Genomic DNA, 15,162 nt, shown 5'->3' on the forward strand with positions numbered 1-15,162 from the left:
CTACATGGGCTGAGCTCTCTGAGACTCCCCGCCTGGCTCTGCCTGCTCTGTGGCTGGTTTGTCAAGTGATCATCTCTGAGTCCCTGTCACTGGCTCTGGCTCTGCCCTGCGCAGCTCTGAGTGCAGCTCTCAGGCCCAGGGATGCAGGGAGTGAGCGGGAAGTGAGAAGTGAGTGTGAGGGGCACGACCCCAGCAAGCACTGACCTTGTCTCTGCTTTCAGCCGGGCCCGGCGCCCAAGCGGAGCCCTCAGCGCCCCATGGCCGCGCCCAACAGCACAACGTTCAGTCACCTCAGCTTCGTCCTGGTCGGCATCCCAGGCCTGGAGCCCTGGCACCGCTGGATCTCCATCCCCTTCACGCTGATGTACACGGCGGCTGTTCTGGGGAACTGTGGTCTCCTCCTGCTCATCGCCACCCAGCGCAGGCTGCACGAGCCCATGTTCATTTTCTTCTCCATGCTGGCGGTGGCCGACTTACAGTTGTCCACCTGCACAGTGCCCAATATGCTGACCATCTTCTGGTTTGGACCCAAGGACATTTCCTTTAGTTCCTGCCTTACCCAGGCGTTCTTTTTGCACTTTGGGGTTAATATCGAGTCATCCGTCCTGCTGGTCATGGGGTTCGATCGCTACGTCGCTGTCTGTGACCCCCTCAGGTACACGGTTGTCCTCACCAACCAAAAGATCAGGAAAATAGCCACGGCCATTGTTGTCAGAACCTTTTGTGTAATTGTCCCCGTTGTTTTTCTTCTCAAACGGCTGCCCTTCTGTGCAAGCAACATCATTCCACACTCCTACTGTGACCACATCGGGGTGGCCAGGCTGGCCTGTGCGGATATATCCCTAGATATCTGGTATGGCTTAGCAGTGCCTATTGCAAATATTATACTAGACTTTGTGCTTATCGTTGTGTCTTATGTGCTGATCCTCAGGGCTGTCTTCAAGCTGCCCACCAAAGACGCCCGGCACAAAACTCTCGGCACCTGCGGGTCCCACGTCTGTATCATCCTCTTATTTTATGTCCCAGTCTTTTTCACTGTCTTAACCCACCGCTTTGGCCACAATATCCCTAAACACATTCACATCCTGCTGGCTGTTCTCTATGTGCTCATCCCCTCTGTATTAAACCCCGTTGTTTATGGGATGAAAACCAAGCAGCTGCGGAAACAAATGCTCTGTGTGTTGTCTCGGAAGGGGAGATGGTGCTGAGACAGAGCTCTGAGACCTACTAACAGGATTCTTCCTCACTACAAGGTGAGGGCCTCCCGTCACTGAAGTATGGACATTAACACTTTAATTCCCTGTTGCAAGACAGACATTTTCCTCACTGGGGATGTTTCTTTCAAGGTCTAGGGTGAGGTCTGTGACACGCCTCCACCCTCCCCTATGCTTTATTAAACGGTTGTATGGCTAAGAAAATACATAATTCAAAAGTGCTTTGATCAAATGATTTCATGTAAACCATCAATCCTCACATCATGATCCATTGGGGAGAAGGATAGCTCAGTGGTTTGAGCATTGACTTGTTGACCCCCGGGGTTTGGAGTTCAATCCTTGTAGAGGCTATTTGGGGCAAAATTTTGTCAGGGATGGTACTTGGTCCTTCTGTGAAGGCAGGGGACTGGACTCAATGACCTTTCAAAGTCCCTTCCAGTTCTAGGAGATAGGCAATCTCCATTAATTTATTATTTTTTCATTGGGTCTCATTCTCTTACATTCAGGGCTTGACAAATAATACAATCTACTCAGCCGTGGTGAGTAGATTGCAACCCGGAAGAGCTGGATTCGGGTGATCTGCGCTTGCGCAGAACAATCTGTGCATCCGGAGATCGCCAGACAGCATGGCTGGCAAGCGGGGCTTGCTGTGGTTTGGTGAGTCCTGCTTACATTGATATGTGTATCACTGATGTGTGTAAAATCAGACCTGTGGAGTGGGGAATACTTTGTAGGTTTCAAATGTGTGAATTAGAGATATGGAGGGTGTTAATCTCAGCTGTTAAACAATCTCTTTTCTCAGTGGTTGGACGGGAGGGGCCTCAATACTTTGTCAAAAAGAATAGGAAAGTAGAAGCCTGGGTCTTTTGGCTGGGCTACACCTGAAGGAAGGAGCCGAAGACCCCAAGGTGGGGAGACACCCTGGTTTGGTGGGGCAGCTGGAGAAGAGGTTTTAGGGTAAGGGAAACAGACTCAGTAAAATGAGTGAGAGTGAGGTGCAGAAGGAACTGGAACTGTGCAGACTCCGAAAAGCAGCCAGGGAGGTAGAACACAAGAGACTGGTGAAGTTAAAGCAGCGTGAAGCCACAAAAGCCGAAGTTGCCCGGGAGAAAACCTTAAAATGCAGATGACTTGAAATGGATGGAAAAGGAAGAGTTTGAAGAGCCCCGCTCGAGAGAAGAGGGAAAGAGAGAGGCTGCACGACCTGTTTTTTCTGGCCGAGAGCTTGGCACCACCGAGACGGGGAAATGACCACAGTAAGGTGGCTGAGTCCATGTCAGGGATTGTCAGCAGGGGTAAGGGATCTTGGGCTGAAATCACAGAGGGGGAGAGAAATGCCACAGGGCCTGGGGAGGGGACAGGAGAGAGTCTCTCCCACTCTCCTCCAGCTGAGAGGAACAGTTTGTGGGCAGAGGGAGAGGTGGAGAAAGCCAGCCCTGACCCTGAAGTATTGCCCAGTGGCAGTGGGTCTGTCCAGATGGTGGTAAGTCCGGGGGGGGGGGGGTGGAATTGGAACAGCAGGGGCAGGTCCAACCCGCAGAGGAACAGAGGTGTGAGCCTTGGGGCAGAGCCTTCAGGCAGAGGCTGGAGGCCAAAAGCCAACACTGAGAGACGAGGAATCCAGGGCCCCAGGAGAAAATGAGGCAGACTGCCGGACTTCCCAAGGGAATGTCTGTCCTTTCTGGGAGCTGGGTGCCTGAAGCTAGACAGGTGGCAGACAGCCCAGAGGACGGTGGGTGGGTGGGAAGCAGGGCAAGATGTGTCCTCCATCTCTGACAGGGGATCCTGGGAGGTGGATGCTGAGTGTGTGTCCATAAACCCAAGCTGCCCACCTGTCAGTCATGCGTCAGGGGGCAGTGGTGAGTCAGGACTCCCAGTGGGGGGTGCCTCTGCCTTTAGCCCCACGGAAGCAGAACTTGAGGTACTAGGGGAACCCCAGGGTCAGAACACACAAGTGCCAGACACTGAATTGGCCCTTGATGTGACACAGGGAGGGGTAAGTCCCGGGCTGTCTGTAAACGCATGGGAGCCTGCTAATGTAACGCCTCAGGGAAGGAGCGAGGAATCCTTCAGCAGGGGGAGGGGAAAGTCTCTCCTTTGGGAATGCTTTCCTTCCCGGCACCTCCAAGGAGGGCTTGACATGGCCTACACTGAAGAGAGAGAGACACCTCTTGTTGAATGCACCCCCCTTGGCACACAGAGGTTGTAAAAGGGGGAAGAGGTACCGTGCCCCATAAATGGTCTAGAGAGGAAACGTAGTATGAAGACCATACTTGGAAACACTGCTCTGGCATTGGTTTGCTGGTGGTCTTATGTCTTTCCCCACAACTCTTAGGGTTAGCACAAAGAGACTGATATGGAGTATAAACCTCTTGAAGCTGTGGAACATGCTTAAGATTTTAGAAAAAAAATTGTGTCTGTTGGAGACAGGAGTAAAAGGATCCCAGGATCACGTAGCTTCTAAGCTAATGACTGTGCATGGGCTTAGACCTGGGCATAGCAGCAGAGGCACAACTAACCTGCATGGCAGTGTGGAAAGGGCAACTGAGGCACGCTGCCTCACGGCGATGGTGACTAAATACCAAGATATTTGCACATGGAAAAATGTTGCTTTCTGCATTCTGGGGGCAGTGTTACGCCCCCACGTGCTTTGGACCATCGGGGTACGTCAAGATTACAGGCTTTTGTCGACAGAAGTTTTGTCAACAGATACTGTTGACAAAGCTTCTGTTGACAAGAAGTGTCTAGATTACATCCAGTTCTGTCATCAAAACAAGCCGCTTTGTCGACATGACAGTGTGGACGCAAAGGACAGTGTAGATGCAATAAGGCCTTCTGTCAACAGAACTCTGTTGACAAAAGGCGTTATTCCTCGTAGAATGAGGTTTACATACGTCGACAAAACTGCTGAGTTCTATCAACGTTATGTCGACAGAACTCAGCGGCAGTGTAGAGGCAGGTATAGTTTTGTCGACAAAAGTGGAGTTTTTACACTGCTCCTTCTTGTGCAAAAACCCGCTCTGGAGCAAGAGCCGTTCTACCTGAAAATAAGTAGCAGAGCGGCTGTTGCACAAGAGGGGGAGGGGGGTTGCGTAAGAAGGAGCAGTGTAGACTGCTCCTTCTTTTGCAAAACCTCCTTGCTCAAAACTTGCAGTTCATTAAGTATAGAAATGAGGCATGCCTCATTTGCATATATCCTTGTGCAAGAGAGCGCAATGTAGATGTAGCCTAAAGGTTTATTAATAAAGGGAAGAAAAGGTGGAGAGTGAGGTTGTTAAGGAGAATACATTACATGCACCAGTCACCAAGTTCTTGATGAAGGCTCTCAGCAGAGATGTTACAAAACTGCTGTCTTAAAAGTCTCTGGGGTACATCTTAGGTCAGGACGGGTCAGCAATCCTTCCCGCTCTCTGTCCCTCACAAGGCTGCATCTGGGATCAGTAGCAGAATTGAAGACAAGATGGAGTCCATCTCATGGCGCTTTATATCCATTCCTGGTACCTTCCAACCTGGAGCGGGTCGCATGGCCAAGTGACCTGTCCCTGTCTCCCATGCCAGCAGCCATTAGATACTGACTGGTTTGCAGGTTTCCAGACACATTCCTCTGTTTTGTATTGGGCACCTTGATAGCCATGGTCCTTGAGGCCATACTAATAGCATAGTCATTCATTGGACGTTCCTTCTTTACAACTAGCAGTCCAGGCACATCCCTCTGTCTCAGTCTGAGAACATTCACATTACCAGCACAGAGTCCATATTCATAACTCCACATACAAACATCACACAGGTACCTGAGTATCATACATAGAATCAGTAGAACATGCTTTCATTTGACACCTCACATGGCCCCCTTTATATAAACTTTGGGTCAAACACCCCCTGTGGGTGTAGCAGTGATCTGGCTGCTACAGGATCAGGTTGACCCCCACTTTCTGCTCTCAAAACTCCAGAGTGGGAACAGCCTTGACACTCAGCTTCCAAGATCCCTGGCTTGTGCAGGAATGTCCCTAAAACAATACCTAGAGTGAGCGATCATTCTCAGTCACCAGGTCCTTCAGTGAATCAACCATAGTTTGTGCGCTTTGTTTCAATGTCTTCATAATCCACTTTGTTCATTTTGCTACGTCTTTCACCACTTCCATCCACCATTTTGTAATTAATAAATTCACTTCTGGTTAATATTGTTCAGAGTTTATGGGATTTCGAATTGGGGTAACAAGGGGTTATGCAGGGCTCCCTCCACATTGAGGGTGGGGTGAATTTCATGTACTTTTGGCTGTGCACTCCAAAGGAGATGGCCACCTTCATGCAGTGGCCGGTTCCTTAAGCGGAGCCTTCCCAGGGCCGATCTCAGCATCTGTCTCGTTCCACAGCTGGGTGTGGTCAGAACTGTGTGTGAGTAGAAGAGACTTAAAAACCTAGCTCATCAAAGCAAGGTTTAAGTGCGCCCAGGCTGACAGGAAAGGCCCATCACATGACTGCCTGTGTTCAAGGGGACACCTAGAGCAGCTCCTTCCCAGGGGCAGCAAACCCAGGGCTTTTCCCCACGCCCCATAGTGTTGGCAAACTCCCTCCCATTCATCCATGGCAGCGAGGTTTTGCTAATGCCAAGGAGCTTACCATGGTCACGGGAACCTAGAATCCAAAGGAAAAGAATGGTTCTAATACTGTGGTATGACAGGGATTCTGGACTGCATGGATCCTCTGCATCTTTGGACGGGGTGATTGGTATCAAGGGAGACACTGGCAGCCAAGAGACAGGAGTAGAGAAGTTTCCTCCCCTCCCTACCGCGGACTGTACGGGATGAACACTGGGGAGTGGGCAGTGGTAGGCTAAGAACATAACAACGGCCCTCCTGGGTCAGATCAAAGCTCTGTCTAGGCCCGTGTCCCATCCTCCGACAGGTGCCCCAGAGGGAATGAACAGAACAGGTGATCATCACATGATCCCACCCCTCAGGAAGCTATTCCCAGTCTCTGACACAGAGAGGCCAGGGACGCTATTCCTACCCATCCTGGTTAAAACGTATGGAGGGACCTAACCACCTTGAATCTGTCCAGCCCTTGTCTGAACTCTCCTAATGTCCTAGTCTTCACATTTATTTCATTTTTAGTGGCAGCTGAAAATCGCAAGACACCCCCTTCCCTTGCCCCCCAGAGGCGAGGAAGAGAGGCTGTGCTAGTCAGGGAGGGGGGTCTGTTTGGTGGTATTCTCCTCCTTCACCCCCCTCTGCAGGGCCACCATCGCCCAGCGGAGGGCCAGGACCTGGATTGTGTCCAGCCTCTCCAGCTCATCCACCATGAATCTCACATTCAGACTCCCACTTTTATAACCATTTATTTCCCATTTGGATGCTGGTGCCCGTGGCCCTGGGCTCCGTTATGGGCCGAGTGCCAGCACAGTATAGTGTCCTTATGTGATGGATGCTGGACTCACACAGGCCTCCTGCCTCACTGCACTGGGTCCCAGCCCAGGGCCTGGACAATGGAAAAATGACCTACCTCTGGGTCAGTGGGGATGCGCCCACAACACACTGACCTCGTGGGGCACAGAGAACCCCCCAGCCCAGCGCTACGGCCGCTCACATGGGACCTAGCGGCAACCCCCTGCTCCAAATTTCACAGAGCTCACACTGACTGGCAGATCTCCTGCCTCCCTGTGAACTCTCTTGCTGCGTAATTCAGACCCAGGAACTCTGGTTCCACCCTGAGGCACCTGCCCGTCCCATGTGCCATGGGAACCAACATGTCCCAGCAGAAAGATCTGAGTTTGGCCCCCTGCCCTCTCCCCCCGAGAAACGTGCCAGCAAGAGAGATTCTCTGATTGTAGGAGTACGTGGGGCAGGGCGCAAAAGGGGGACCTGGGGACCTGGCAAGTGTGTGTGTGTGATGGGGGCGACAGAAAGACGAGACTGTGGAGAGGTAGAAACAGCATCACCATGAGGGTAGGGTAGGGGGTGGCAGAGGGACCATCTGTTTGGGGCTGGATATGTCAGGGAGACTAGTGGTGTGAGGGCGGGTATGGGTAGAGAGACCACAGTGTGTGTGAGGGTGTTGGGGGTAGAGAGCCCAGCGGTGTGTGTGGAGGTGGGGGGGGGGGGTGTAGACCAGCTGTGTGGGGAGATGAGGGTGTGGAGAGACCAGCAGTGTGGGAGGTGTTGGTGGGTAGAGAAACCACCCTCTCCCCTACCCTCGTGGTGATGGTGTTTCTACTTCTCCACGGCTTCATAGTTCTATCACCTCCATCCCACACTCACTGGGGGAAGAGAGATCAGCAGTATGGGGTGGGGCAGGGGAGCAGGATTTGCTTCTGATTGGCAGCACACGCATCCATCACAGCAGTTGCTGGGGGAGGAGCGGCTGGTCTGGCCGTTGCCGGGTGGGGGAGCGGACCCGGCTCATTGAGTTGCTTTTCTGATATTTTCTGGGAAGCCAGGACCGGTCTGGGGGAGGGGAGAGAAACCGCTGGTGGGGGAGGAGGCAGGGCCAGACCCACCCCTCCCTCGTGGCACATAGCCCTGCCGGCAGTGACCGATCCGGCCCCTCTCCCGACGCTGACACTGGGTCAGCCCGAGGGAAATGGAAGCCCGGTGCAGGGGGAGAACATTGTTCTGGGTCCTGCTTGCCTGGATCTCCTCCCAGCTGCCTTCCCTCTGCCTCTCTGGCTCCTCCTTCCCCTCCTCTCTTCCCTAACCCGAACCCTGCTCCCTTCTGATCTCCGTGGAAAACTCCAGTTTTACCAATCGCAAAATGAGGCAGCAGCTTTCCATCCCAAGGGACTTTCCTTCAGACTAAGGAAAACAAAACACAAAGGGTATGTCTAGACTACAGGGCTCCGTCAACAGAGCCACGTAAGCTAGTTTACCCGGGACAGTCAAAGAAGCGGGGATTTAAATAATCTCCACTTCATTAAAATAAACATGGCCGCCGCACTGTGCCGACCATCAGCTGATCCGGCACAGTGCGGCAGTCTAGACGCGGATCTGTCGGCTCGGGAAGCCTTTGTCTACCGATCCCTTATGCCTCGTGAAATGAGGTTTACAGGATCGGTTGTCAAAGGCTTTCAAGTCTACGGATCCGCATCTAGACTGCAGCCCTGTGCCGGATCAGCTGATCGTCGGCACAGCATGGCGGCCATGTTTATTTTAATGAAGCACGGATTATTTAAATCCCTGCTTCTTTGCCTATGCCGGTTAAACTAGTTTACATGGCTCTGTAGACGGAGCCATGTAGTCTAAATATACCCAAAGAGGACATAGGAGCAACCACACTGGGTCAGACCAAAGGTGAACCTAGCCTGTTGTCCTGCCTTCTGTTCGGGGCCGGTGCCCCATGGCGCAGAGGGAATGAACAGATCAGGGAGCCATCAAGATATCTGTCCCCTGTTGTCGAGGCCCAGCTTGTCACAGTCATATGTTCACAGCTGGCCATTCTGTGAATGGCCATCAGAGCTTTCTTACGCAAGACCATCCGCGCAATGTGGATACTTTCTTGAATGAAAACACGTTGCTTTTGTGATTCACTTCACGGTCTGGACACACTTTTGTGCAAGAGGTTTTTGTACAAGAACTCTACCGCAAAAGGCTTCTTGTGCAAAAACCCTGCAGTGGAGACAAAACCTTACTATCTTGATCTTCACAACATCAATTGGCAAGGAATTCCACCTATTCACAGTGTGTGGAAACACTCCTGTTCACTTCTTTTAAACATGCTGCAACGTAATGATTCCTGTCCTTGTTTTCTGGCAAAGGCAAAATAATGTTTCCCTTCCAGACAATGCATGCCAAACTGCTACTAGAGAGATCCAAACCTGGGTCTTCTATAGCTTATTGGAGGAGTCACCAGCTTGAGCTATGAAGACAGCTGGCTTGCGGGATATGCTAGGTAAGGGGGTTACCCATGTTTTTAGAAACCTCCATTATATCCCCTCCTATTCATATCTTGCCAGTATTTATTCTCCCAGTCTTTGGGGTCTACACATGTTAGCTCAGCATCTCTGTTTCCTTTCTTCTCTAGTTCCATGCCCCTCCCAATATGGTGCCCTCTCCCACCGCTCTCTGCTTTGAATCTTGGTATTATAATACTCCATAAATTGTCACTGTTCCAGCAAGTCTCTTTGGTACCTGTTAGAGAAGAAAACTCCTGCCACATCTGACTCAGCTGCGTCTCTCTTGGAGCTGCAGGGGGAATTTCCAGTGGGGTTTCCATTCCTAGACATCAGGAACATCACTCCTCTAACACTCAAATCCCCTGACCCCAGCCTGCCCCTGCCTGCGGCTGAGCTGGAAACTGCTCTGTGCCCAGGGCTCCCTGCTGGCTCTGACCCCGCTGGGACTCCCAGGCAGGCAGGATAAATGTCCCTGCCTCTGAGCCCCGGCCAGTGCGGTTCCTGCCCCTGCAGCTCCCCACCTGGATCCCAGGCAGAGACTCCTCATCCCCGGTTGGGGCAGGAGCCCGGTGAGTGTTTGGGAGGGGGGGGGTTCCTCCATTGATGTCCCCCAATGAGAAAGGTGCCCTCATGTGTCATCAGTGGGACCTGAGCTTGCAAAGGACTCAGTCCAGGGGAACCCCCCACGGCCCCTGGTGTCCCTGGGAGCGGGGGCAGGTCGGGGGGAGCAGGATGGCGCCCGCAGGGGAAGGAAGGCAGGGGAAGCACAGAGCGGGCTGCCAGGGGCACAAGTCTCGGTTTCCCTGCCAGCGAGCCCAGATCAGGGCCGGGCAGAGGCACCAGCATTTCCTACCCTGAGCCCCCAGTGACTCCGCTACGAAATGCAAATGAACATCCGGGACACAGACACGGGGGCAGGGCTGGAGGTGGCAGGGAGGGCGGGTGCATGGACAGACGGGCAGGGACAGACGGACGCTCTGTAGTTACTCTGTGCTGGGAGGGAAGGTACAATTCTCATGGACCATCCGGTGTCTCAGCTCCCAAACGTGCGTCGGCAGTTGGGGGCTGGGCCGGCCCGGTGGGGCCTGGGGGAAGGCTGCCCAGGGACACAACTAAAGAGTGAGAAGGGCTGGGGTGAGCGGCAGGGCATCTGCAGCCAGGAGAAAGGCCTCAGGGACTTGGCTTCCAGGCGCCCAGGCAGGGTTTGCAATGGAACGTCTCTGCCTGTGACACTCGGCCATTTTCGCACCCAGTGGACATTCCAGGGCCCAGAGGAGCCCATGGGGGGTCCTTCATGCCGGAGGCCCCTGCTCAGCTGTCAGCGTGGAGAGTCTCTTGGGCGTCTCCGAGCTGTGCTGGGCTGTGCCCCATTGTGCCCTCACTGACAAGCTGCTGGCCTGGGGCATCGAGTTAAAAACGGCAAAGAGCAACGTGGGGCTGCCACTAATGGGCCTTTCCAGCCAGGGTCAGAGCAGGGTCCGGTTTGACCAGCCTGCCCCCCGCCCTCGGGAGCAGCACCAGGACTGCAGGGAAGGACAGGAAACTCCAGCAGGGGCAGATGTGGGAAACGTGACACTTGTGCGGGATCGCCCGGGGCTGCAGCCGTGAGGCACCAGTTGCAGTGCAGAGTGGGAGGTTCCATCTCTCCTCAGAGGCCTCCCCCTGGCGCTGGGAGGGGACCCGGCCTTCCTCGGGCTGTACCTCCTGAGTGTGTGAATTTGTAAATGGACATGCCCAGGCTTCCCTGGAGCCTTGGCCCTGTGCTGGGCTGGAGAGAAGGGATTCTGGTTCCAAGCTGCCATGGGAGAGAGGAGAACCCCAGTTTTCTTCCCCTGCAGCACCTTGGGGTAGATAAGAAGCGCCCCTCCCTGGCTGCCTGGCTGCCCCAATCCAGCAGGCACAATGGGGAGGCATTCACGTGACCTGGCTGGGGCTTGTCCTGTCCATCCCCCTCAGCGCTCTCCAGCCACAGTGAGTGATGCAGCCAACGGCACATCCACTGCCTCTGCCTCTTTCCCCTCACTCCCTGCCGGGGGGGAACAGTGAGCAGTGGGAGGGGAGGATCCCCCCCCTCACCGTCCCTGATGAGTGCCTGGGAGGAGGGGACTCTGGGCAGTCCCAGACAGAAGGAAGAGGGGACAGGGGTGTGTTTCTTTCCTGTGTGGTGTGCTGAGACCCAGCCCCACTCCAGACACAGGCCATGTTCTCAGAACAGCCAAGCCCAGAACTTGGAACAGCCACGCCTGGAACTTGCTTTGAAGTGAGGATAAGATGCAGTTGCCTGGCACACTGGGTGCTCCTAGCTCTACCACTTCAGAGGAGTACTCGAACGGACAGACAGATGGACAGAAACAGACAGACAGGCAGACTCTTTCTAATACAGAGTGGAATCGTGTGATAGTTTACTAATCAAAGCCAATGATTAAAACTTGCCCGCAGGCTTGTCTGCCCGGCGATACCCAGTTCCCACTGAGCTGGAGAGTACGGTTAGCAGAATGGAGCCAAATGCGCTCGGGTGGCTCTATGGCCGGGGACTGTCGGTAGGCGCAGGGAGATTCTATCCCCGCCGTGTCTGGTGCCGGTCCGGCCAGCGCTGGGATCCTGGGCCCAGTCCTGTGTCCCAGGCTCCCAATCTATTAGTGCCCCTTTCTGCACGGAGGCACCTCTGAATGGTCGCTGTATTCGTGGGCTCTGCAGCTCCCCGGGGGGTTCAGCGTCTCTCAGTGGCAAAGCAAGGAGTAGGGCCAGAACTGGGGCAATAAATACTCATGAATCCTGAATAGCTGAACGGCGCTGTCACGTTGCTGAATTGGAGGGAAGCAGCCAGATCGCTGCTGCACCCCTAGGTGGGGGTGTTGACCCCAGAAATTGGTGTGGGGGGAGCCATGTGGGGTATTGAATGGGAGATTATTGTTTGTTGATCTTATGTACGCTATTTATGTGAGTGTATAATGTCTGTGTGTGTAGGTAGGAATATGTAATCTGTGTGGAAGCTGAATATTTCTGTGAATGTGGTTAAGCATGGCTATGGACAGGCTGAGTAGCAAAGCCCTGTGGAACAATGGCTCTCAATAGGCTATGGACACACCCAAAGAATGGGATTTGTCACCTGAGGGCAGCCAGCAGGAAATATAGAGATTGGCCTCTGACCAGGTGACTTGCTGCAGACTAGAAGAGGCCAGGAAGGAGTATAAAGAGGCCATGTGGTCGATGCCATTTTGTTCTCAGCTCAGCACTTCATCCCAGAGGCAGCACTGCAGGGATTGAAGAGCCCGGAAGACCTGTGAACCCATCCTGATCTCAGGATGTGCAATAAGAACTTTTAAACCAGCAGCTGCAACACCTCTGCTAGAGCCTTCATCGAGAAATGGGAAATTCAGTGCATGTAACGTACTGTACTTTAATAACCTTACTCTCATGCTTTTCTTTCTTGTGTTGATAAACCTTTAGTTTTAGATTCTAAAGGATTGGCCCAGCGTGATTTGTGGGTAAGATCCAGAGGGTAAATTGACCAGGGATCTGTGGCTGGTTTCTTGGGACCGGACAGGACTTGTTCGGGGTAGGTGGGATTGGGTGCTAGGACCCCCCACCTGTGTATAGGCCCGGGGCCATCTGGGGCACGGATATTGCTGGGGTGTCGGAGGGGTTTTGCTCGGGAGGCTTCAGGCAGGCAGCTGAAGCGCTCTGTGAGACTGGTTCGTGGCCTGTGTGGAGAGGTCGCCAGTCGGGGGCTGTAAGGAACCCCGGATTTGAGCAATTCGCCCTGAGCGTACGCCCTTAGCTGTGCCCAGACATGGCCCGGTCTGTCACAGGCGCCTTGTTGCTTCTGGGTGTGTCCCAGAGCTAAGGGAGGCCAGCTACACGGGCTGGGCTCTCTGAGATTCGCCGCCCAGCCCTGCCTGCTCTGTGTCCCGTTTGTAGAGTGGTCACCTCCAAGCTCTGAGCTCCTGACAGGTCCCTGTATCCGGCTCCAGCTCTGCCCTGCCCAGCTCTGAGTGCAGCTCTCACACACAGGGGTGCAGGGCGAGAGGAGGAAGTGAGTAGTGAGTGTGAGGCGGCGGGAGCCCAGGAGGCACTGACCTTGTCTCTGCTTTCAGCCGAGCCCTGCGCCCAAGTGGAGCCCTCAGCGCCCCATGGCCGCACCCAACAACACAACGTTCAGTCACCTCACCTTCGTCCTGGTCGGCATCCCGGGCCTGGAGCCCTGGCACCCCTGGATCTCCATCCCCTTCACACTGATGTATACAGCGGCTGTTCTGGGGAACTGTGGTCTCCTCTTGCTCATCGCCAGCCAGCGCAGGCTGCACGAGCCCATGTTCATTTTCTTCTCCATGCTGATGGTGGCCGACTTACTGTTATCCACCTGCACCGTGCCCAACACGCTGGCCATCTTCTGGTTTGGACGCAAGGCCATTTCCTTCAGTGCCTGTCTCACCCAGGCATTCTTTTTGCACTTTGGGGTTACCGTCGAGTCGGCCGTCCTGCTGGCCATGGGGTTCGATCGATACGTCGCCGTCTGCGACCCGCTGAGGTACACAATTATCCTCACCAACGAGAAGATCAGGAAAATAGCCACGGCCGTTGTCCTAAGAACCTTTTGTGTAATTGTCCCTGTTGTTTTTCTTCTCAAACGGCTGCCCTTTTGTGCAAGCAATGTCATCCCCCACTCCTACTGTGACCACATTGGGGTGGCCAGGCTGGCCTGTGCGGATATATCCCTAGATATCTGGTATGGCTTAGCAGTGCCAATTGCAACCATTATACTAGATGTTGTCCTTATCGCTGTGTCTTATGTGCTGATCCTTAGGGCTGTGTTCAAGTTGCCCACCAAGGACGCCCGGCACAAAACTCTCGGCACCTGTGGCTCCCACGTCTGTATCATCCTCTTATTTTATGTCTCAGTCTTTTTCACTGTCTTAACCCACCGCTTTGGCTACAATATCCCTAAACACGTTCACATCCTGCTGGCCGATCTCTATGTGCTCATCCCCTCCGTACTAAACCCCATTGTGTATGGGATGAAAACCAAGCAGCTGAGGGAACAAATGGTCTGTGTGTTGTCTCAGAAGAGGAGATCATGCTAAGACAGAGCAATGAGACTTACTAGCAGGGTTCTTCCTCACCACAAGGTGAGGGCCTCCCGGCACTGAAGCATGGACATTAACACTTTAACACTTTCCCTGGAGCAAAACAGACATTTTCCTCACTGGGAGTGTTTCTCTCAATATCTCGGCTGAGGTCTGTGACATCCCTCCCTCTCCCCCATGCTGTATGTAATGGATGTATGGACATGGAGATACATAACTCAAAAGTGCATTCAGAAAATTATTTTGTCTAACCCATCGTTCCTGATGTCACAGTCTGCTGGATCTCTTTGTCCTAAATTGATGTGTGTATCATTGGTGTGTGTAAGATTAGATTGGAATGGGGAATACTTTGTGGGTTTCAAATGTGTGAATGAGAGACATGGAGGGTGTTACCCTCAACTGTTAAACAATCACTTTTGTCCTTAAGGCTGAGCAAGGGTTGGTTGGGAGGGGCCTCAATACTTTATGAAAAAGAATGGGAAAGCAGAGGCCTTGGTGTTTTGGCTGTGATGCACGTGAAGGAGAGGAGCCGATGTCCCCAGTTGGGAAGATAGCCCGGTTGTGGTGGGGCAGCTGGAGAAAAGGTTTTAGGGTAAGGGAAACAGAGTCAGGAAAATGTGAGAGAGTGAGGTGCAGAAGGAACTGGAGCTGTGCGGACTCCGAAATGCAGCCAGGGAGGGGGAACACAAGAGACTGATGGAGTTAAAGCAGCGAGATACAAGCCACGAAAGCCTGAGCTACCCATAATGGAACCCTACAAGTCAGAAAACTTGACATGGACGGAGAAGGAAGAGCTCGAAGAGCCCCGTTTGAGAGAAGAGGGAAGGAGAGAGGCTGCACGACCCGGCTGTTCTCGCTGAGAACTTAGCGCCATTGAGTCAGGGAAATGACTGTTGTAAGGTGGCTGAGTCCACTCTAGGGATTGTAAGAAGGGGTATGGGATCTTGGGATGAAATCCCAAGGGGAAGGGAAA

The 15,162-nt window shown here is 53.4% G+C and overlaps 2 protein-coding genes across 2 annotated transcripts; both read left to right on the top strand.

Annotated features, from left to right (window-relative positions):
- The first annotated feature begins 257 nt into the window (after nt 1-257).
- On the top strand, nt 258-1,208 carry LOC102445413 (olfactory receptor 52B2-like). The gene has a single exon (XM_006119237.3). It carries the CDS (start codon nt 258-260, stop codon nt 1,206-1,208), a length of 951 nt encoding a protein of 316 aa, XP_006119299.3.
- A 12,027-nt stretch (nt 1,209-13,235) lies between these two features.
- On the top strand, nt 13,236-14,186 carry LOC102446137 (olfactory receptor 52B2-like). The gene has a single exon (XM_006127644.3). It carries the CDS (start codon nt 13,236-13,238, stop codon nt 14,184-14,186), a length of 951 nt encoding a protein of 316 aa, XP_006127706.3.
- The last annotated feature ends 976 nt before the right edge of the window (nt 14,187-15,162 follow it).

This window comes from Pelodiscus sinensis, chromosome 1 (assembly GCF_052426305.1).
Source record: "Pelodiscus sinensis isolate ZL-2025 chromosome 1, ASM5242630v1, whole genome shotgun sequence".
NCBI lineage: Eukaryota > Metazoa > Chordata > Testudines > Trionychidae > Pelodiscus > Pelodiscus sinensis.

Bases quoted from the DNA above. Each gene is read 5' to 3' on its own strand.
- LOC102445413 (XM_006119237.3), top strand. From the start codon at position 258: ATGGCCGCGCCCAACAGCACAACGTTCAGTCACCTCAGCTTCGTCCTG.
- LOC102446137 (XM_006127644.3), top strand. From the start codon at position 13,236: ATGGCCGCACCCAACAACACAACGTTCAGTCACCTCACCTTCGTCCTG.